Below are 21,798 nucleotides of genomic sequence, written 5' to 3'. Positions count from 1 at the left end.
TTCTTGGCATTTTCATTCATCCCAAGAGCAAAAGGACAGCGTAGTCTGAGTTCTGTAGTAATTGCAAATGCATATTTCTTGGCTTGAAGAAGGTGTTCACCCTTGAGTTCCTTAACGTTTGACGAGTTCATGTAGGACCAAGGATTAGAGCTCCTCAAGTCATACTCCAGCAGTGTGTAGTGTGTGTTGTTGTTGCACATTGGGGCGAAAAGTCTGACTGCATCGTTCTTGTACTTGACATACTCCTTCGCAAGCTTCGGAATCCAAAATTTCTTGAATTCTTCGTAATCCTTCAAGTAAGAGATCTGCAAAAACCATTTGGAATGTCAAACTCACATTTTTAATCAAAAGTTACAAATGAACAAGTGATTATGTAAACAGAAGTTACACACAGGGCCTTGGGTTTTACACTGGAAAAAAAATCTTGAGTATGTTATCATAATCTTACCACATATACTACACATTATAAATGCAATAAGATTTTAAATATATTGAAGTACTTACGTATGCTTTTGGCGACAGGAATATCGCTTTGTCATACTTGCTGTTAGAGTTCATCTTTGTCTTCAATCTGCTAATGTAGAAGTCGATGAATTCTGACTCCAAATAGGATTCTTTCTTTGTAAGCTGTAGCATTAGTTCTCCAGATATATCAAACATCTGGTTACCATCTTCGTCGCATTCTATCCAAGCAATGTCTCTGCATTACAAAGAAGTAAACTATTATCAATCAAGATAACAGAATCAAGTAGTAAAATACAAATCAATAACAGAATCAAGCCTACTTGGAGTCAAGCTACTTACGTTTTCGGATGAGTATTGAAATATTCAAGCACTTTATTCTTTTTCTCGCCTTCCAGCCTTTCGATAACTTCTGAACCTTTCACATCGTTTCTCATTGTTCCATCATCTTCTTCAGCAACCTCAGCCATTCTATCTTCTTCTACTTCTGGAACTGCGGCCATTTCTTCTTCATTAGCTTTCTTCTTAATCCTCTTTGAATTTCTTTGATATTGTTTCAGATCTTGTGTTGGGATTTTTCTATTCCTCAGCACACGTTGTTGTATTAATGATGGTTGCCTTTCTCTTATTGTATTTGCAGCTTCCTTTAGTAACTCTCCTGCAGGTTTTGGAGTTTTTTCTAATCCAAGGCTAAAAACGTTTTCCTGCGTTGTAGCTGCACAAACAAATATAGGCAGAATCTCAGTAAAATTAGCACATGTATGTAACTTAAAGTTACACAAGCCAAAATAATAATGTATTGTATGTAACCTCAAGCTACACATGCCTTTTACAATGTGTAACTTGAAGTTACACTTCCATTACAAACAAAACATAGAACGGAAGAGTGGTTACCAGTTGAGGTAGGTTCTGCATTCTCCGTCACTGCGGGTCCATGTTCAGTTTTGTTAATGTTGCTGACGATCTCATCTATCATTTCACTCACTTCAACATTCGTCATATCATCAGGGTTAGCTCCTAGTTGGACCAAACTGTAGGTCTGAGCATTGTCAGGCTGTGTTTGCGGTGTTGTAGCAGTTATCACCATGGAGTCCTCAAACTGTGTTGAAGCAGAACTGTCATCAAAAGTTCCAGGTGTATCCTCATTGACTTTTGCAGCTACATCATCACCTGCCCCATCCACAACTCCACCATCTGCAGCTTTCTTCTGTGCCTCATCCGTAACAGGTGTCTCTTCAACATCTTTCTTCTGCTCCTCATCAACATTATTTGTAGGAGTGGGCTTTTGCTTTGCGACAGGCTTTTTCTTTGGTGGAGTCTTGCAAGTTGTCACACTCTTCATACTCGAACTATATGTCCTGAGTGGTCTTTTGTGCCCCTCTGCAGCAGTTTGAGCTTGCAGAATTGTTGGCGTATTTCCAGCTGCAAGGCTCATACATGGAACTGCACAAGTATTGAAACGAGAATTAGGATGATGATGATGATGTTAAATTTTTTTAATAAAATTTCAAGAAGAATATATCATGTGTAATCAACTGGCTTGGATAACTAATATGTGTAACTTCATGTTACACATGAATATGGCATGGATACCTAGTGTAACATGGAGTTACACATGCATCTAACTAGTGTAACCAGAAGTTACACATGCATGTGGCATGTGTAACTAGGGATTACACATCCATATGATCAGTTTACTCAACATTTATTAAGTCTAATCAAGTTAAACAAGCAAGTTAAAAATGAACAAGTAAAATATGAAATTAAAAAGGTTCAAAGACCTTAGTGTCAACTAATTGGGTACCTCATCAAGTTAAAGAAGCATATTAAAAATGAACAACTACTTACATTCTTCATTGAAGGAAGTTTCCGCGTCATCTTTCTCTTTCTCTTGCTCAGTACTTCCATCTCCATGTACATCATCTTCATGTTGCATAAACTCTTCCTGGGTCACTTTGTAAGGATCAATACCCATTGCTTGGATAATTTGGCAACTAAATTTGTGAACCTTGAATTCCGCTGTTCCTGAAAGGTCCCCTTCTGATATCCCTTCTCTTGCAATTGCATACACTGCTTTAAGCATTGCTTGCTTTTCTTGCAGTTGCTCTTTCAGATGGCTATTCTCAATAGTTTGCGCTTTCAGCCAACTTTGCAGGTCGTCCTTGCTGGGTACCACGGTTGATATACCCAGCTGCTTCTCAAGCTGTGAAAACTCAGCCACAAAGCTAGGAGTTGGCTGCAATTAACAGATGAACATTCTAAATATACATTTTTTCGGTTGTATGTGTAACTTAAAGTTACATAAGCACATTTTATATGTGTAACCTATAGTTACATAAGCACATTAGATGTATCTAATGTAAAGTGGATATGTGTAACTAAAGGTTACACAAGCACATTTAAATGTGTAACTTATAGCTACACATGACAATTTTGATTACATCAAAGTTTTATCTAAATTACATTACCATAAATTTACAAAACCTAAACCAACTGACATATAACACTTACCGAAAACTGTGTCATGTCTGTTTTCCAAATGTAATCAGAAATCTGGTATATATCCCATCTCCCAACCCTCGGGATATCTTCCTCGTGGTTCTCAACTTTCGGGATTAATCCTGCTGGCGTGTGTTCAGCAAACAATAACTGCAACATATAAATTTTAATTAGTCGATTGAACAAAAATATCCATCACGTAACACTAAAACTGCTGGAATAGAAATTACACACAAGCTTTTTACCAGTAGGTATTGCACACAAGCCTTCACATTTGACAAACAACTAAGATTAGTATGAATCTCTTCAAACAAGTGCTCGTGTATTAAATCAGGCCACGACACCTTGAGCACCGTATCATAAGTTTCAACTATACTAAGATATTTCGCGTTCACTCCATTGGCATTTTTGTCGCCAAAAAACAATACACAGCAAAGATAAAGACCTATCAGGCAAACTAGATCCTTTTCATCAACTTTCTTTCTTTTCCCACTTTTTCTCCTTTTTGCCATAAGTTGTTTTATCTTCTCTAAAATGTTTGTCTTAGTCACCGTCGTCTGATGCTTTGTAGATTTGATATCGGTGAAGTATTTGCTGTATAAAACATTGTCAGTCAAATCACTAGGACAATAGTACTTTAACAGCTTCTGACCCTTTCTGCTTCCAATCCTCTGCATGCAAAATATACCAGACAGCTTTGCCGGTGTAGACTCTATAATCTTATCATCAGCAAACCTGAATGAACATGGTGTCTCACAATCCATGTCAAAGCAGTTCAAGAGCTTCAAGACGCCGTGTTTGTTGGTAGTTATCTGTCTTGTTGTAGTTGGTACAGTTGTATCATAGTCATCGTAATACATCATTACGAGTTCTCCGTAAGCAGCTCTCCTAAGATATCTTTGAGCCCTATCAGTCAGTCCTATAGGCTTTATCACCTTTACTAAATCCTTTACTGCATTCAACGACTGCCTTAGGTTTCCTGTACACATCACACACAAAAATAGCATGAGTCAGTATGTTGTGTACTTATCAAATACACTCGTTTTTAACTACAAAATGAAAATCATGTTACAAACTATGTGTATTTGCCAAGTACACAAACTGAATCATTCTATTCTGTGTTGTGTAACCTTAACTTACATGCATATGAAGGTTATGTTATTATGCATGTGTAACTTAAGGTTACACAGTCAATTGGCAAGTCAGTGATTAGATTTTCAATGTGTATCTTATAGTTACACAACCACTTTGCAAGTCATTGGTAACATCTTGAATGTGTAACTCACAGTTAAGATGTGCAACTACAAGTTACACAGCCACTTCTGCAAGGCTCATTTGTATGTGTAACTACAAGTTACACACTCAATATACAAACCACAACATAGTGGTGAGATTTTGAAATGTGTAACTTAAAGTTACACAGGCCCTTGTTTGCGTAGTTATACATTCAAAAGCATCACTTACATTAGAAACTTTTAAATTTCTTCAGTTAGTAGATTTTAACTACAAGTTACACACTCAATTCTAGACATTCTACAAGGTGTAACTTTAACTTACACATGCATATTAATGAGTAACTTCAATTTACACAACCAATTTTCTATGTGTAACTACAAGTTACACATCCTAAACACAACCAATTTTTTATGTGCAACTACTAGTTACACATCCCTAGGCAAGTCAGTGGTGACAGGCTCACTTGGTATGTGTAACTATAAGTTACACAATCAATATACAAACCACAACACAGTCAGTGGTTACATTTTGAGTGTGTAACTTATAGTTACACATGTCCTTGTTCTGTGTAATTACATATTCACAAGCGTTATATGAGAAATAAACATGAGACCATGACAACAATAGTTTTCACAACTTAGTACCTGTAATTGTATCATCTTTTCTAGGGGGATTCATTTTTCCTTTCACCATTTTTATTCCAAAAGAAATTTGATTCTGAATCTGCAGTTGATGTAGTAATAAAATCAAGTTAGTTGATTGCAATTCAACTTAGAGTTTCTAGGGTTTTCAAACAGTAACATCTCAGAAATGAAATCCACTAAATCAATCAGTTATATCACATCCATGACTTACCTTTGTTTCTATTTAATCAGTTATTTCATGGATTTTATGCACAAACGATTGTTCTCCTTCTCCGATCTGTAAAATTATCAGTCAGAATGAGTTATGTTTGTTGTAATCTTATTACAAACCCTAGTTCAGAAATTTTCGACCCACGAATCAGTAACAACAGGAATCAAAACTAACAGCTTCAAATCAAAACTTACCTAGTGATTAATCGTCGGAGTATTTCATCAACAGGAAAGTAACAACGGCGAATAATGAAACTGAATCTGAAACTGTTTCTTTTGATTTTTTTTGGTTTTTGAATCTGAAACTTTTTCGATCTGTTTCTCTGATTTAGGGGTTAGCAAATGATGAATAGTTTTTGATCTCGATCTTTGTTTTGGAACAGATTTCAGGAAGATTTCTTGATTTTTTCGGTTTTTTTCTAGATTTCTTTCTGTTTCAGGTGAGTGAGATTTGTTTTCTCTCTCCTTGGAAATGAAATAATGACGTCTGAACGAGAGAAAGGTAGGTGACGTCTCTTATATACTTGAGGCTAATTTAGTCTTTTCGCTTTTATTAAATTTATTTTTTAATTCAGGGCCTACTAATAAAACTCTTTTATCTAGGGGCCTCATATTATGGGTTATCCATGGGTTGGGCCTGAGCCTAATTTTCCCTATAAAATACTCCTTAACTAGAGTCTTTGGCTGGGTATAAATTGATGGCCCCTAAATCCTTTCGGGTGGCCCCTAAAAACGCGAGTTTCCTTAGTGCACGATATACAACTTTTAGTAGTTAGACCAATTTTTGATTGACATGTTAATAAAGCAACATTTCTAAGAGCAGATGAACTTTGATTTTTTCTCTTGCCATAGGTGGCTTACCACTATTAAGCATACCTTTATAAGGGGCCACAAAGAAAAAGTTTGCATTAGGCCACAAAAAACACAGGACCGGCCCTGTGTATTCTGTACCCTGGTCGTTTTATAAATTTATGATCACATGAGATTAAATACCTAAAACTTAAAAATGATTAAAAATGAGTCACTTTACGATTCACGATTTTAAAAACCTTGATCACTACTATTACGATCGCGACATCGCATCAGAAGTGGAAACTGAGATCACAATTCACAATGTTTCTCCATGTTTCAGCAAAGCATGGGCTGAAACAACCTGAACCGGAAGTACTGGGCTTCAACATGGTAAAGAAGGTCACGCAAACTGGTCCACTGCACTTTAACAAGATCCACACATCTTTCGGTCTTTTCAGTCCATTTTTCTTCTTCTCTAGAAAAAAGAGAACACAGCCTCTCTCCCGCCCTAAGAAACGAAACCAAGGGAAGGGGAAAAGTAAGGGAAATATTTTTGTTGTTGGTGCGAGGATATGAAGAGTGGATCAATGGCGGGGCTGGAAGTTCCTGTAATCGGCAGTGATGCAATCAAGTGGTTTGAGATTCAAATTCCTTCTTCTTCACTTGCTATTACTGGTAATACTGCTACTTCTCAGCAGCAGCACTCCTTCGCTCCCATGACGGAAGATGTTTCCTCATATCACATCATTGGAAAACCCCCTGCATATCTCATCTGGTAGTAGTACTCTACTTATAATCTCTATTTCTTTTTCTTTTGTCCTTGTTTGATTTCAATTTCATAATCTCTTTTATTATGTATTTTACAATATTTTATGTAACCCTATTATGTAACCCTAAGTACGTAGTGAGTTCTTATTCACTCTCCGTATGTACGTAGTGAGTTCTTGAAGTATTAATATTATTATTTTCCCTATACATAATTTCTTTTGACAGGAGAATCCACAAGAATCAACCCAATGCTCTTGAATTGATTGAATTTTCAGCTTCAGAAGAGTTTCCAAAGACTGGTCTTCGCCTCATCTTTCAAGACGCACTATCCCCATTTGCTTTCATATGCAAAAACGAGGTTATAATTGTTTTTGTTTGTTTGTTTGTACTATGTTCTTTTTTGTTTGTACTAGATTTTGGTTTAATACCTGTCAATGTCTTCTTTGCGGTGCAGACTCGCAGTAACCCATATCTTCTTTACACACTTACAATCTCTGGAATTGCTTATGTTATTCAACTGAGAAACTTATGTGATTATGCATCATGTACCATATACCCACAAAATGAGTTTACAGAATTCGATTTGAAAGCTAATTCACAACCTGAAACAACCATAACTAGTATAGCAGCAGTCAAAGGTTGTTTAGTTGTAGGGAGAAGTGATGGCTCAGTTGGATGTTTCCATCTTGGCATACTTGATCCATCTTCACCAGGTAATATCCTGTCTGTGTGTATCTATTTATTACATTGTATAAGACAGCTAGGGATAGTTGTGTAATATTTGGAGTTCTTGGTAAGCATCCAGACTGGTACATTTCTTAAGACATATTCGTTATTGTGAATCTGATTTGTTATTTTGCTGCTGTAGATTAACCAGTTTCGAACAACTACAAAATTAATTAAATGAATATCTGATTTAGCTATATTGTTGATACAGTAAGGGCAACCAGTTTCATACAACGGCATATGTCAACCTTACAGAAAAACATCTACAACAGTCACTTTTGTCAGGTCCCAGGGTTTAGCAGTTGTTCATCCTAGGAATATTTTAACATATGGAACAGGCCAAGTTGAAATTTTATATTCCCTAATGTGAGGCTGTTACCAGCCTCATTTGACTCTAGGTCGCATGAACCTGACTTCTTAGTGTGTTATTTAATTGAGTCAGATCTTTATCTCAAATTTGTCTAATATTTCGGGTCTGAATACCCAATATACTAACTAAAAAGTAGTGTCTAATTTTGAACACATGAATAGTAATTGATCATGATGAAGTAAGACCTTATCGTCGTCTACATCTGCTTCAGATTGAGACTGTTTTCATTTCTATGCCCCCTGCAGATAAAACGTTGGAATATGTGCATTGTTTATTACTTTTATCATTGATGCAGCAGATTAACAGTAAAAAAATTCTGTCATTTATGGTTAGGATTTGTGAACGAGCTGAGAGATGATGCTGGGATTGGTCGCCTGTGGGGTTTCATGTCAAGGTGTCCTTGTCTTCCCTGTTGACATATATTTTTCCGCAACTGACTTGAATAAGAATGTTCGATCAGCTGAAACGATTCTATTGTCCAACTGCGATATGTATTCTGGCTGCGCACATCTTCTCCTCTTTATCTCAAATTTTCTTTTTGTGTTCGCATGTCAAACAGGGGTAGAGCTGTTGGACCAGTACAAGATATGGTGATATCGGATGTGCAGGGAAGAAGTTTAATTTTTGCACTTCATGCTGATAAAACCTTACGAGCGTGGGATCTTCTAGGTCATACAAGAGTTCTTCATCATACACTTAGCATTCCTGAATCAGCAGGTAATCTTGTTTATTTCTTCCTTTTTTCTTCAATTGGATCTGTAGATCATTACACGAGGCAAGATTACATTGTGAAGACATCCGAAAGTGCACAATTATTTATAGGAGACTTAAACATCCAATTTACTTAGCCGAAGTCAGATCCCTAGGCAACTAGCTATTCCCTACTCTTCATCATCTCTTGTTATCACCACTCTAGATGTTACCTGCTTAATCCTCTAGTCCTCTTTCACCGTCCTCAAAATATCAGTTAAATTTCAGCCACAGGGGTAATATTGATGTACTGCAATGTAGGAGTTCAATCTCAGGTCAGTGAGCGGTGTGGGGCCTCAGCCAAGGGTGAACCCAATATTTATACCACAGCTTTTAGGCAATGGTGACTGACCCTGGGGTTAAGCCCGTTCTAGTTGCAGATCGACAAGATTTTTCTAGTAGGCAATGTGTTTACTGGCCTCCTCTTTTTTTGTTTTACTTTCAGGAGCTACACTTTTGAGATTTTGGGTTGGTGATGCTAATCCTGTTACGCGTCTGATTTCCGTCGCACTCTTATATAGAAATGACATGGTACGTTTCGATGTGCTTCTTCGTTGACCGAGTCCGAATTTGTGCACACTCCTTAACGAGGGTGCACATAACATTTTAATCTGTATCATTGATTTAATTTAGGGAGTTATGTAACGAGGGTCCAGATTCTAAACATGGAGGGTAATGGGGCCATCGGTTAAATAATCAACCAATCAGAAGAATATGTTAAATATACACTTGTTAGAGGAGTGTGAATAAATTTGGGCTCTTGTTGATCAATATATTTACAATTATTTTTTTCTCTGCATTGCTTTCTCAATCTGGCAGGGCATGACTTGCTCTTTGGATATAGAAAGATACCAGTGCATATCTCAAGTTTCTAATTGCAAGCACTTATAACTTATTAGAGCTAAATACCTAATACTTCTCCAAGATTCATTTAAGAACAATTGGGATATGATTTCCTCTTTGTTTCCTTCTTTCTCGGCATGGGGATTACCTTGAAACACGGCCGTGTAGTCTTAAAAAGCCGAGGCTTAATAAACTGCAAATATATTTGGTAATTTCATATGCAATGAAGCTGAAGTAAACAGACACGTTTACTATACGCCCCCTCCAGGATATTTAGATTGATGATTTTTCAAAGGTTTCTGTTACATGTGAACCCACCTATAGCTAATGGTGATTCTGATTTGTTTTGTTGAATTTTGAAGGAAGTGGACAAGGACATCATTGGCATGTTTATCCTACGTTTTAATCCAGGAGACAAAATCAATTTGTCAATGGAACCATCAATGCAGAATATATATTTGGGAGAGGTAATAGCGTATTTTCTATTTTATTTGAAATACGAGATCATCATTTGCATTCATTTCTGCCAAAAAAAATATCGACCCTTTGATTGATTTCCTAACACAACAGTGTTGGCTTTTTAAAGCGGTTTATGTCGCCATTATGCCCTAATACTAGCTTAAGGTTAATGCTAGATTAAGTTAAAGATAACTAGGGAACTGTCCCATGTAGCCATGAGGTGTGTCTCCACAATGGAAAGGTTAGAGAGGCATGTGGCATGCATGATTAGGACTCTTTTCTAGCTTCATACATAAAAAGAAAATTATGTTTTATTCATCAACCAAGTATGAGGAATAGAAGTTGTAGAAGTCCAACTCAAATGCCCAGTAAGTTAGCATCATTTTCTTCTTCAATCTTCATAATGATGTTTTATGTGTTGTTCATGAAGCTGTATATACTGTTTATGATACTTCAGTAAGAACTGAGAACATGTCCTAACTCTGTAGAAAATGAGTAAGTATAAAGTTATGCCTATTACTGAATTGTATATAAAGGGTATGATCTGTTTTGATATGCATGGTGTGTATACCATGTATGATGCAGATTTTATGAGCTGTAGCAGTTAGTTGATATCATGTAATGATGAATAAAGAGCTGAAAATCTAACAAATATAACTTATTTCCATCAGGGAGCTCTAGTCGACTTGAAATTCGCTTCTGACAAGCTTTGGATACTGAAAGATGAGGGGCTAGAATCGTATGATATCCTTAACAATGATGTTAATCTGTAAGTGTAACTTATTGTGCTCATCATTTCAGCAGTTTGCAAAGGATCCTTTTCCGCCCATCTCTATTTTTCTCAGGAAAATATACCTCTACACTGTCTTAGTCCATATAAAACTCTTTGTCAGAGAGAAAGTGCACAGCTATGGTATGCAGGAAGCATGTGTTGCCGACCAGCTACTTCAAGTTTCAGAACATTCATCGGATGATCTGATTTGGGCAAGCAATTCATTATTTTCTTCTGTTAAGGTGCTCGCAATTGCCCTTGTTTTTTTTTTTTTTTTAATATATTCATCTATCTACAATTACACGTACTTCAGTTTTATTTACTTCTTCTCTCTCTAAGCAAAAAGTGAAAAGTTCAATGTTGTGGTTGCTCATGGACGAGGCTTTAATTTGCATTTTTTTTTTTTTTGACACGATTTAATTTGCAGTTCTGCTTTACCTTGATCTGCTTCCATCTGTAGATAAGATGGACGATAATTTAAAATGCATTCTAGGACATGCATAAGATGGACGAAAATTTGAAATGCATTCTAGGAAATACATGTTGAATGGTTATAATTAGGGTTAGCTTAATAAAGGAAACTAGGGGCTCCGGATGTTGGAGTCATTTTTGAAACCTCAGGTTGCTCGATATCTTCTTATTTTTCCTTCCAAAAGTCAGTTTTTTTCTTCTCTCATTTTGCAGGATCTGGTTGTTCCCTTTGTATCTTCTATTTTTTCACGTAGGCTGCTGCATCCCGGGGTTCATCAAAATGTTACTTTTCGTGCAACTATTCAAGACTACAATAAGTACTGGACTGATTCTGAGTTTCAGTCCTTATCACTTGATGATCTAAAGCAGGAAATGTTTTCTCTTATTGAGAGTGAGGTATGTCTCTCTCGGCACTTGTATTAATTATTATTGTTGCTTTGTGTGTCAATATTCATAATAACATTGTTTGTCCACTGATTTTTTCCTTTTCTCGGAGGAGTGCGCAACTGAATAAAGCTTATGATTGATTGTTTCTTCTGTCTCAGGGAAGTGCCGAAAACCCAATTTCAATAGTTTATTGCTGGAAAAGTTTTTGTGCTCGCTATTTTCATTATTGGTGTATAAATAATAGACCATATGGCTTGCTGGTTGATAAGGCGACTGGTGCTGTTGGTTTAATCAGGAAAAGTTCTATATCCTTGTTTCGTAGTTTGGAGAATGTTGAGCTGCTTATCTATGGTATGTGTGAGGTCCTTGGTTACCTCAGATGATTTTCCAGAGATGAAAACTGCTATTTCTTTGTACTGACTTAATTTTGCCTTTTATTTTAGGTGCTTTCGATGAATTTGGTCATTTAGTTATCTCTGGCTTGGATTTGCCAAATGATGATAGTGACCGTGAAATTCTTTTTGATGTTTTAAGATGCATTAGTAGTATTAACCAGCAATTGGGAAGAGCTGCCCCGGCTATTTTTTATGAATCTCTTGTTGGTTTACCAATTATCTCGTCTGAAGAAGTTGTCCCTCGTTTGCTGAAGATTTTGGAAACTGGATACAGTTCTTCTGTAGCAGCAATCCAAGTATCACAAGTTGGAGCTGATAGCGCCTGGTTGAAGGAATTAGGGGACCACAAAAATCAGAGAAAATTTTCAATTGACATGCTGCGGTCTCTTCATTCTTTATGCAATAAAGCTGGCACATGGACCAGAGTTTTGAATGTCATAGAACATTATCTAAAATTTCTTGTCCCCTGCAAAAGCATGCAAAAATTGGATTCAGAAGTGGACTTAAATATTAGTACATCCATTTTGGTTCAGTCTACATCTCAAGTTGCAAAAGTAATGTTTGAATCTGCCTTGGACATACTTCTGCTGTTAGGCTATTTGGTAAACATTAGTGGACAGGTATTATTTTTTGCTTTCTACTTTTGCAGATACTAAAAAACTACAAGTAGCATCATATGCACTTTGGCAACCTATGATTGATTGAGAGAATCAATCAGAAGAATGTACTCCTGCATGTATGCACTCAGGATTGCTTTAAGAGCTTACCAACTTGAGGATGAATGTTTTCTTATACTGAATAATTTAAGGAGTTGGAATTCTGAAGTGCAATACTGGAACCCATTTCGATATATCCCTTAATCTTACTATTCTCATTTTCTTGGTAGCGTTCTGTGTTTTATGAGTTATCTTCACATAATGCTTCAATTTATTCTCTTTCTACGAAATTCCTAATATATTTTAGTGCAGGTGCAAATGGTAGGAGACGATATCTCAAGGATAGAACAAGAACTGGTCCCGATGGTTCAAGAGATTCTTATGGAGTGGCTTATCCTGCATTTCCTAGGAACTATGCCTTCCAGATCACCGACCCCGGAAGATTTCAGTTCTCAACTCTCAGCGCTGCACATTGGTGAGCTTATGCGATTGTTTCTTTAGAACTTTGTCTGTTATCTTCATGTGGTGTGATGGGGTGAAACAATGTTCTGGTCTGTGAGAGAAAAAAGATTTACTGACGAGTCTGACATACATGAGGTTTCAGACATGTCATATACAGTGGCAATCATGGTTCTAACCTCTGATATTTCTGTACCGTGAGGTTCTGACTAAAATTTTACTATGTCTGGTGTACATAGTTTGTCCATAAATGTTTAGATTCCCGACTCTTCTGGTTGAAACATCTTGTCTGGTGTATAGCAGTGGTTATGCCTGTTGCCATGCATGTGATTTTAGATATTGGTTAGAGCCCACACTTGAAGTACATTGATTAGTTACCACTTACTTTTGGTTCATCTTCAGTGTGTAGGTTTGATTTTGATTTTTTTCCATGCTTTTTTCAGATAGCAACGCTGATAAGAAACGTTGGAATCAGAAGCTTGGCACTCATGATTTCACGTTGGCCAGTTTGCTTTTTTTAAATTTCCAAAGTTCCGCTGAAGACAATGTCTACCTCTGTTCTAGATATCTTCCTAGTCCAAACAAATATATTAAATCGGTAAGAAATTTCATCAGTTGGATTATTTGGGGTGGGATGGGCGGAGAATCTTCTGGCTTTTTTAGTCATTCAACGGAACTCGCAAAAATCCTACTTAGGCATGGGCAGTTTGAAGCTGTTGAGGTAAGTTTTACATCCTCGTTAATGCTTTTTTTTTGTTGGTATTTAGCATAACCATCGCATCTTATCCAACAAACTTTAGCTCACTGTTAGTGTTAACAATGTTGGCTGTCATTGAATTACTGAATATTTAATCTATTTTATGTAAATTAGTATGCTAATTGAAGTGAAGGAATGGCCTTCCCTGCTAAGTCTTTATGAGTAAAGTCCTATATGGACAGTGAGAGCCTAGTTTATCCAGTTTATAAACATTCTGCTCTATTAAACTTACTATCAAGTATCAAATGGTTTGGCTGCATTCTCTGTGATACTAAATTCGATATGCCTCCTTCCGTATTTTCCTTTCCTGGTAAATAGGTTTGTAATGAGATTGGGAGACACCTGCCAGTGCTGAATATAAAAATGTCACTTTGATCTCTGATCGGGAGAACAATACACTATCTGGAAAACCGAAGTTTTTACTATCCCTCTAATGGTTCCACAGTTTCTTCCCCATTTTGCTTAGTTGCCGCCAAATGGTTTATAACATGTCACTGAATGCTCAACGGTGTCCTTAAAATGATAAAGGAGTCTGACTAACAGTAATAAATAGAATAGGAAGGAGACTCTAACGAGAGCAAAGGAGTAACAAAGGGAAGTGAAGAAAGATCCCATTGGTAGTTGTGGTCATTGAATTGAAAAGGTGATTTTGGACTAGGCTTTTTAGCCTACGATGATGATGTAATACTTTATGACTTTTTCAGTAATTTAATAGAACTGAGAAGTTCCGAAGGCATAGGTCATGATTTACTGCAAAAGTAATTGGGGCTGTTAACAACCTGCCTTTTGTTGATACTGCTACATTTTTGCAGTTTTTTTACAAAAATTTATTTTCTCTACTTAATAGAGCCTAATCGCAATGATCGATGCACACTCACGTAAAGAAAAGACGTCCCAGGGTGTCCAGACTACTGATGGCGACTGGTGTATACGCCTTCATCTTCTAGGATTGTGTCTTCTTGCAAGGGCACAATCTGGATTGCAAGGTATCTCAAAAGAAGTAAAAGTTCGTGAAGCTGTTCGCTGTTTCTTTAGGTATTAACATTTCGTGCTTTATGTTATCTATTGGTCTTTTGTGTTTCGTTGACCATCAATATGTTCTTTGAATCTATGTATCTGGACATGGTTAAAGATTTACTTGCATGGCTGTGTGCCTGAGTTTCAAACTTTCTACTGACAAACCATAAGGTATAGAGTGATAGCTTCAAACTTGCATTTTGATCATGTGTACTTCCCTATATTATTATTTTTAATCTTGCATCTTTTTAGCTTTAAACTTGCATTCTAGGATGATCATGTATACTTGTATCATTATTTTTAATCTTGCACCTTTTTAGTTGTTAATAATGAGCCATATAATACAGGTTTTGGATCCGTATTTTTAATCTTGCACCTTTTGGTTGTTTATAATGAGCCATATAATACAGGTTTTGGATCGATATCAACATGAATTTACAAGTTGTGCGTTGTTGTTGGAGTATGATTTTCATCCTTCATCAGTATCTCGTAAAGATGTCTAGTCCTTAAATTTGAGCGTCAATGCATTTATTGTTCTCAAAATTTCTGACCTTTCTGTGTCTATTCAAAGTCGATATCTGTATAATTAGGATGCTGCTAGTTGTTAATGTGACTATATATCACTGTCAAACACATCTAACTTGTTAATATTCCTAACCTCAGTGTCTATTTGGATATGTGAGGGTGTCATGTGTGACTGATGTAACGTTATCTAACACATAAGAACAGAGAGGGCTTCTTTTACATGTCCAAAATTATTTTTTTAGTATCTAAGTACTCTAATCAATGACCTATAGTTATACAAGAACACATTATACGGGTAGTTTGCAGTATAATTTTCAAAATTTGAGCAAGTATGAAGAATAGAAAGTCAGGCATGTTGAAAGCAATATGAGCAGATCGGGGTTTGTTTTAACTTTCTGGAAGTCATGTAGTTTGGTGGAAGAGTAAGGTTCAGTTTGTTAACAGGGCTGACAGATTGTGTGTTGGCTTACACATGCCTTTCTTTCCTACAAGCTTGCATTTTCTTTTCTGAACTACAGTTGTTTATACTTACAGGGCTTCTTCTGGAAGTGGAGCATCAGAAGCCTTGCAGAGTTTGTCTTTCCCAGGCCTCCCCAACCCTGGTCATTGTGAGTTCAGTTACGGAAACATGTTTTTTTAGTTAAGCATGATAGACTTTTGACTCTGTTTTCCCCTCTTTTGTTTTTAGCTGATTGTGAGTCGGCAGCAGCATGGAAGCTTCATTATTACCAGTGGGCGATGGGGATTTTTGAGCAATATAACTTGAGTGAAGGTGCTTGCCAATTTTGTCTTGCAGCACTAGAGCAAGTTGATGAAGTTGTTGACTTAGAAGATTGCACACATAGAGGAGGTCTTCTCGATGAATCTGCAACTATGATTAAAGGAAGGCTATGGGCAAATGTCTTCAAGTTTACATTAGATATGAGCTTCTATAATGATGCTTACTGTGCTATTGTCTCTAATCCGGACGAGGATAGCAAAAACATCTGCCTGAGGCGTTTCATCATTGTTCTATGCGAGCGTGGAGCTACTAAGGTGATTATATATATTCTTGTCTTCTATGACTGTGTATGCTATATATTTATCATGTTTCATTGTGTTTAGATGTGTTCCTTGTGCGACCCTCATAAAACTTCCAACAGCTCAGAGTTCATTACATACAAGTAGGAACCCACTCTTAGGTCAGTCCTATCACTGTGTGAACGAATCCTGAGATGTTTTAAGGAATAATCCTACTAAAATTGGATCTCGATTGAGTAACTCTGTTAGGACTTCATCTCTCATATGTGCCATAAATTTTTCTTTGACCCTTGTAGCTGACCTTTGAATCTTGTTACAAAAAAGTAGGCGTAACTTAGTCTTAAAAAACACTTTTCCTAGTTTCATCTCTTACCGCATCTTGCACATCAAGATCTTTCATAAGGAGAATGAGACCCCTAAGCAGCACAAGCTCAGATGGAACATTATGGTCATATGTCATTTATTTTCTGTATGAATCCGTGGCATCAAGTTATCCAATGTTGTGTATCAGTGTGTTCATATCCTCGGTGCGGAAATGTACTTGGACTAATAGATTCCTGTATTGCAGGCACTTTGTGATGGTCAACTACCTTTTGTGGGGCTAGCGGAGAAGGTCGAGAAAGAGCTTGCATGGAAGGTATGCCTTTCTTTCCTTTGCAAACGCTAGAATATGCATATCTGTCAGGCTATCTCTATTTCCTAGAATTTATCATTGAGGTCCGTTTTATGAACTCAACAGGCGGAGCGGTCAGATATTGCAGCAAAACCAAATGCATATAAGTTGCTTTATGCTTTTGAAATCCGGAGACATAACTGGCGAAAAGCAGCTAGTTACATGTACCGATATTCAACACGCTTGAGGAGTGAATTAGCCTTGAAAGAGAACCAGCAGCTTTCCATGGCACTACAAGAGACACTCAATGGGCTCTCTGCTGCTATTAATGCTCTGAACCTTGTGCATCCCGCGTACGCATGGATAGACCCTCAATTTGATGGATGCTCTTGCACAGATGAAAATTATCCAAATAAAAAGGCTCGAACCAGTAATGAGGAGAGCTGTAAGTGCCTTTAACCACTATTTGTCTAGGAACTACTAATTGTCTTATTCTTTCACTAACTCAACATCTGTAATGCAGTATGACTGTGCTTGCACAAGCTAGTGATTTAACCACTGGTGTGCTTTTTCATCATATGATACTGTTGAGAGGTTAGATGACTAATTGTGCGAAAAATCTTTTACTTTTGCAGCTCTGGCTGACAAGAATATTAAATCTTCTTGTCCCCAGCATTGCATCGATATTGAGAAGCTTGAAAAGGAACTTGTCTTCACCTCAGCGCAATATTTGCTTACACTAGCAAATATGAAGTTGAAATTTACAGGTAGAAGGTCAAACACTCAGTTCTTTAAATATATTCTCTCTGCGCACACCAAAAAAACCCTTTCAGATGTGCTTATTGTATTGCCTGGTCTGTATTTCAGGAAAACAAACAATTTCGTCAGAATTGGTGGATATTTTGGTTCAAGCAAACTTTTATGATATGGCATTTACGGTTCTTCTGAAGTTCTGGAAAGGTTCTGAATTGAAGAGGTACCATCTTAGAATCCCGGGAAGATATTTTTATTCTGTAGTCTTGTTTGCTGCATGATTATAATATTGAACATAATTCTTTGCACAGGGTATTAGAGCGAGTATTTGCTGCTATATCGATAAAATGTTGTCCCAGTGGATTAGGATCCACATTTATTGGGTAAAGTACATAGTTTCCATGTCTGATCTTTCAGTCTTTCTTCGGTCATGCAGATGTTGTTATTGGTGACTGGTGCCAAATATACATAATGTAATTGACATCTTGTTTTCAGGAATGATTTGAAAGCACACAGTCTTATACTGACATCATCAGAAGATGAATCATATGTCCATGGTGCAATTGATGCAACTCCCCTTATTCATCAATCGAAGGGGAGTGGCCAGTGGGAAAAGCTCGAGCTTTACCTTGTGCGTATCTATTGCACAACTATACCTTCGATTCTACTTTATTTATCTTGCATGCATATATTTGAACCGCAAGCAATTTATTCCCACAAGTGATGGACATTTGCAGACGAAGTATAAAGATTTGCACCCGAGGTTACCAGTAATTGTTGCTGAAACACTAATGCGTATAGACCCTCAGATTGAGTTGCCTCTTTGGCTGGTTCATATGTTCAAGGTAATTCTCTTAATTACAAGTCTTGCTCTTGCATAATATGAGGAAAGGTACCGTGTTACACTTTTAGTTTCTGTATAAGAGGAAAATAATACCGTTTCTTTTTCAAAATTTCTGTATGGTTATCTGTAATTTTCTTGCCTAACACGATATATATACTATATGGCAAAGCAAGACCCCTGAATTAATGCAGTCGTGCAATCTACAGGGAGGTAGACATGCAACCAGTTGGGGAATGACTGGTCAAGAATCAGATGCTGCATCTTTATTCCGGTTATATGTTGATTATGGTCGATTTACAGAAGCTACAAATTTATTGCTTGAATACATGCAAGCCTTTGCATCTCTGGTAATTTTTATGAAATCAGTTCTATGCGACCGTATATAGCTTCACTTTATAGCTTGCTGCTTAGCTGTAAATATTTCTTTCCACGTTACAGAGGTTGAAAAACCATGTATTTTTATGCTTTCTATTTACCTCAGGTTATTTTGAACCTTTATGATATACTATCCTCGTTTTTATATGTGCTATATTGATAGTTATTGCCATTTCCATGTTGGGTGGGCTACTAAAAGGAGGCTCTCCATTCCATTTGATTATATGGTGCAGAGACCAGTGGACATACTCAAGCGAAAAAAGATGTCTTCAGTTTGGTTCCCATACACAATGATCGAGAGACTTTGGTGCCAAATTGAGGAGTGGAAAAGCTCTGGTCATAATAGTGATCAATGTGATAAGCTCCAAAAGCTATTGCACGGAGCTTTATTGAATCATCTAAAACTAGTATGTTATGCTTTTCCTTTTGATGAATATGTTCTCTGATTTGGTTTTTTCTTCACCAGTAAAGATCTTCATTCTTTCTTTTCCCCTCAACTCTGCTTTACAGATAAAGGTGGATTCACACGATGCAGTATCTTCCGCACACTGTTAAGAAGCTATCAGCAGCCAAAGATGGTGTCCAATGCTGCAGAAATATTTCAAACTGTGTGATCTGCATTATGAGCAAGAAATTAAAGTAAACGGTCCTTCACGCTGTTCAAGCAAGTTTTAAGTGATCTCAGTTCAGAATATCAAGTGTTCAGGTTACAAGCAAGTTGGAGTTTGAAATGTCTCTTTTTTTCTTCCCAAGTCTCAGTTGTACAGAACACAGAACTACAGATAAACACCATTAATCATCAGTTGTGGTTAGTTCAAGTAAAAAGTTTTTTAAGGCGACTTCTAGAAAAGCCTATTATCTGCGTCCGATGTTGTATTAGCTCAAGCAAGTATTACAAATATGTAATGTTGAAGACAAATGATTGTTAAGCCATTAGAAGAAATTTAGGAACAAATGTGCATCATTTCAACAGTAGTGGAATTTTGTACGTACCAATTTCTTGGTCTCCGCGTGATTTTAAGGAATGCAATCGTTCTGCTTTTGCTGTGAATTTCTCAATTTGCCCCAAGGAGATGCTCTTTTGTCTTATGACTATGCCATATTACTAATATGTTTCAACAATTTCTACCTACTTCTCGGATGGTCTCTCACTCTCACTCTCTCTACTATGGTTTAACAATTTCTACCTACTTTTGGAATGGTTGTTCAGTTTTTAAGTTGACAAGGGTAGTTGAAATTTGAGAAGACACAGATAAGAGCTTTTCCAATCGCTTGTCTGTGGGAAAAAAAGTCTTTATCCACTGTGATACACATCCACTTTCCTTAAAAACTTTCTCCAACACTAACCTCATAAATTAATGGGTTAGTGTATCTCTAGAGGTTCACATAGAGATGGCTACCCATCCTAGTCAGATTTTTTTCTAATAAAAACTAACTTTTCACCCGTGCGATGCACGGGCAGGTATCTCTATTATGAAATATTTGATCCATGTTTTAAAATTGACTTTGTTAAACAAAAATTATTATTGCATAACTAATAAAAACTCAATACGTTGATGACCCTGTAAGCCAATAGAAGACATTTAATAATAAGCTAATAAAAATGACATTGTAGTAGAAAACAGAACTAAAAAATTATGGGCTGCCAACATCTTCGAAGCACACATAATACTTGCTCTAGCTTCATAAAATTGATTAAATGTTACCTCCTCTCGTTCTCTCCAATTTCGATATTCAATAATTTCTGAAGCTCGTGATTTTTGTTTATTTATATGCTCTTGTGCAATCATCATTATGTGCATGTATCTCATCAGTAAAAGCGTTATCAACATCGCAATACATTAAAATATCAAAAAAAGAAAAAAAAAACTCACTCGTCGCATCATAATTTCGAAAAATAAATAAATCTCACTCATATGTTTAATTTTTTATAAATTCCTCCATCTCAATTATATCACCGGAATTGTGTTAGTAAAATGGATATGAATAGAGAATTGCTTCAGTTCGGTAACTTAATGACTTTCTTATGGTTTTCTTTCTCTTTACATAGACCTACAAATATTTTTATATGAAAATTATCAATCATGAAATAAATAGAATTAATATAACATAGAGATAATAAAATTAGATACACAGTAGAGACAAAAATATATATAACTACGATTCTGTGCGAATTGCACTTGAATATCCTAGGAAAATTAAATTTATTCCATGAGATATTTTCTTGCCTACCTGTTTGAGTAGTTAAGTGCAATCTTAAATTTCTTGGGACAGGCCTACAACTTACCATTAACCGAATGACAAAGCCTGTTTGGACTGTTACTCTTAAATTCTCCTTTGTGATTTTATAGTGAATTTTCCAGATACTGCATTTATTAAGTTTGTTCTCCCTGCTAATTGTTTATATTATTAATCGATTTTCTTCAAATGTTTTTGTGAAGTAAAATCATGTTGCACTGGAAATATTTTTCTTTGTTAAGTGGCCTTATATATCCCACACTCTCCGTTTTCTAACTTTTGTAAAAATTATACTTGCTCCATCCGTGATTTTTGTTAAAAATGGACTCTAGAGTCTCTCCATGTTTTTATTGTCTCTCGAATAAATAAGATATCAAACTCAATAACTTTATCACAGAATAACATTACTTGCAATTTATATAACTTTATATGGGTGCAAGTTTCATCACAAACCGGAAGTTTGTCAAAGAACCACTAATTAAACTACGAAGTGATTCATAAAAGCTAATACTATAACAATTATTTTCATAAATTCAATTATCCTAAAAATAAACCGTAATTTTATAATTTAATCATAATGTCCCAATAATTATCTAAAAATAAAATTGTTTAGAAAATCTTAGAGTGTGCAATTATGTGTAAACACTAAACCGCAAAAAAAAAACATTTATCTTTGCCTGTTTTTTCGTGTTGGCTTTTCGCATGGTTGTTGTTGATATAACATGTTTTATTTTGTTCCGCAAAAATTCCACAATAT

At 36.3% G+C, this 21,798-nt stretch overlaps 1 protein-coding gene and 2 long non-coding RNA genes across 3 annotated transcripts; 1 reads left to right on the top strand and 2 right to left on the bottom strand.

The window, feature by feature from the left end:
• Nucleotides 1–251: 251 nt before the first annotated feature.
• On the bottom strand, nucleotides 252–846 carry LOC113301304. Its single transcript, XR_003336208.1, has 3 exons — nucleotides 805–846; nucleotides 505–700; nucleotides 252–305 (listed from the first exon to the last, which is right to left on the bottom strand). It is a non-coding gene; the product is annotated as an uncharacterized LOC113301304 (long non-coding RNA).
• Nucleotides 847–3,911: 3,065 nt separating this feature from the next.
• LOC113301303 lies at nucleotides 3,912–5,381 on the bottom strand. Its single transcript, XR_003336207.1, has 4 exons — nucleotides 5,247–5,381; nucleotides 5,053–5,118; nucleotides 4,842–4,920; nucleotides 3,912–3,940 (listed from the first exon to the last, which is right to left on the bottom strand). It is a non-coding gene; the product is annotated as an uncharacterized LOC113301303 (long non-coding RNA).
• A 934-nt stretch (nucleotides 5,382–6,315) lies between these two features.
• On the top strand, nucleotides 6,316–19,854 carry LOC113301857 (nuclear pore complex protein NUP160-like). Its single transcript, XM_026550699.1, has 27 exons — nucleotides 6,316–6,618; nucleotides 6,837–6,969; nucleotides 7,066–7,324; nucleotides 8,041–8,101; nucleotides 8,267–8,424; nucleotides 8,903–8,988; nucleotides 9,663–9,767; nucleotides 10,431–10,528; nucleotides 10,653–10,773; nucleotides 11,216–11,398; nucleotides 11,548–11,740; nucleotides 11,833–12,404; nucleotides 12,753–12,915; nucleotides 13,343–13,620; nucleotides 14,504–14,691; nucleotides 15,733–15,806; nucleotides 15,887–16,233; nucleotides 16,787–16,855; nucleotides 16,958–17,276; nucleotides 17,467–17,598; nucleotides 17,699–17,807; nucleotides 17,896–17,967; nucleotides 18,080–18,215; nucleotides 18,322–18,429; nucleotides 18,635–18,775; nucleotides 19,037–19,210; nucleotides 19,314–19,854. The coding sequence occupies exons 1-27, from the start codon at nucleotides 6,416–6,418 to the stop codon at nucleotides 19,356–19,358; spliced, it is 4,527 nt and encodes a 1,508-aa protein (XP_026406484.1). The 5' UTR covers nucleotides 6,316–6,415; the 3' UTR covers nucleotides 19,359–19,854.
• The last annotated feature ends 1,944 nt before the right edge of the window (nucleotides 19,855–21,798 follow it).

Source organism: Papaver somniferum, chromosome 8 (genome assembly GCF_003573695.1).
Source record: "Papaver somniferum cultivar HN1 chromosome 8, ASM357369v1, whole genome shotgun sequence".
In the NCBI taxonomy this organism is placed as follows: domain Eukaryota; kingdom Viridiplantae; phylum Streptophyta; class Magnoliopsida; order Ranunculales; family Papaveraceae; genus Papaver; species Papaver somniferum.
This window is presented reverse-complemented; position numbering and strand designations above follow the sequence as displayed.

Bases quoted from the DNA above. Each gene is read 5' to 3' on its own strand.
- LOC113301857 (XM_026550699.1), top strand. From the start codon at position 6,416: ATGAAGAGTGGATCAATGGCGGGGCTGGAAGTTCCTGTAATCGGCAGT. The intron at 7,325-8,040 runs GTAATATCCTGT...ATTTATGGTTAG, and splicing joins ACTTGATCCATCTTCACCAG to GATTTGTGAACGAGCTGAGA. The intron at 16,856-16,957 runs GTATGCCTTTCT...TGAACTCAACAG, and splicing joins AGAAAGAGCTTGCATGGAAG to GCGGAGCGGTCAGATATTGC.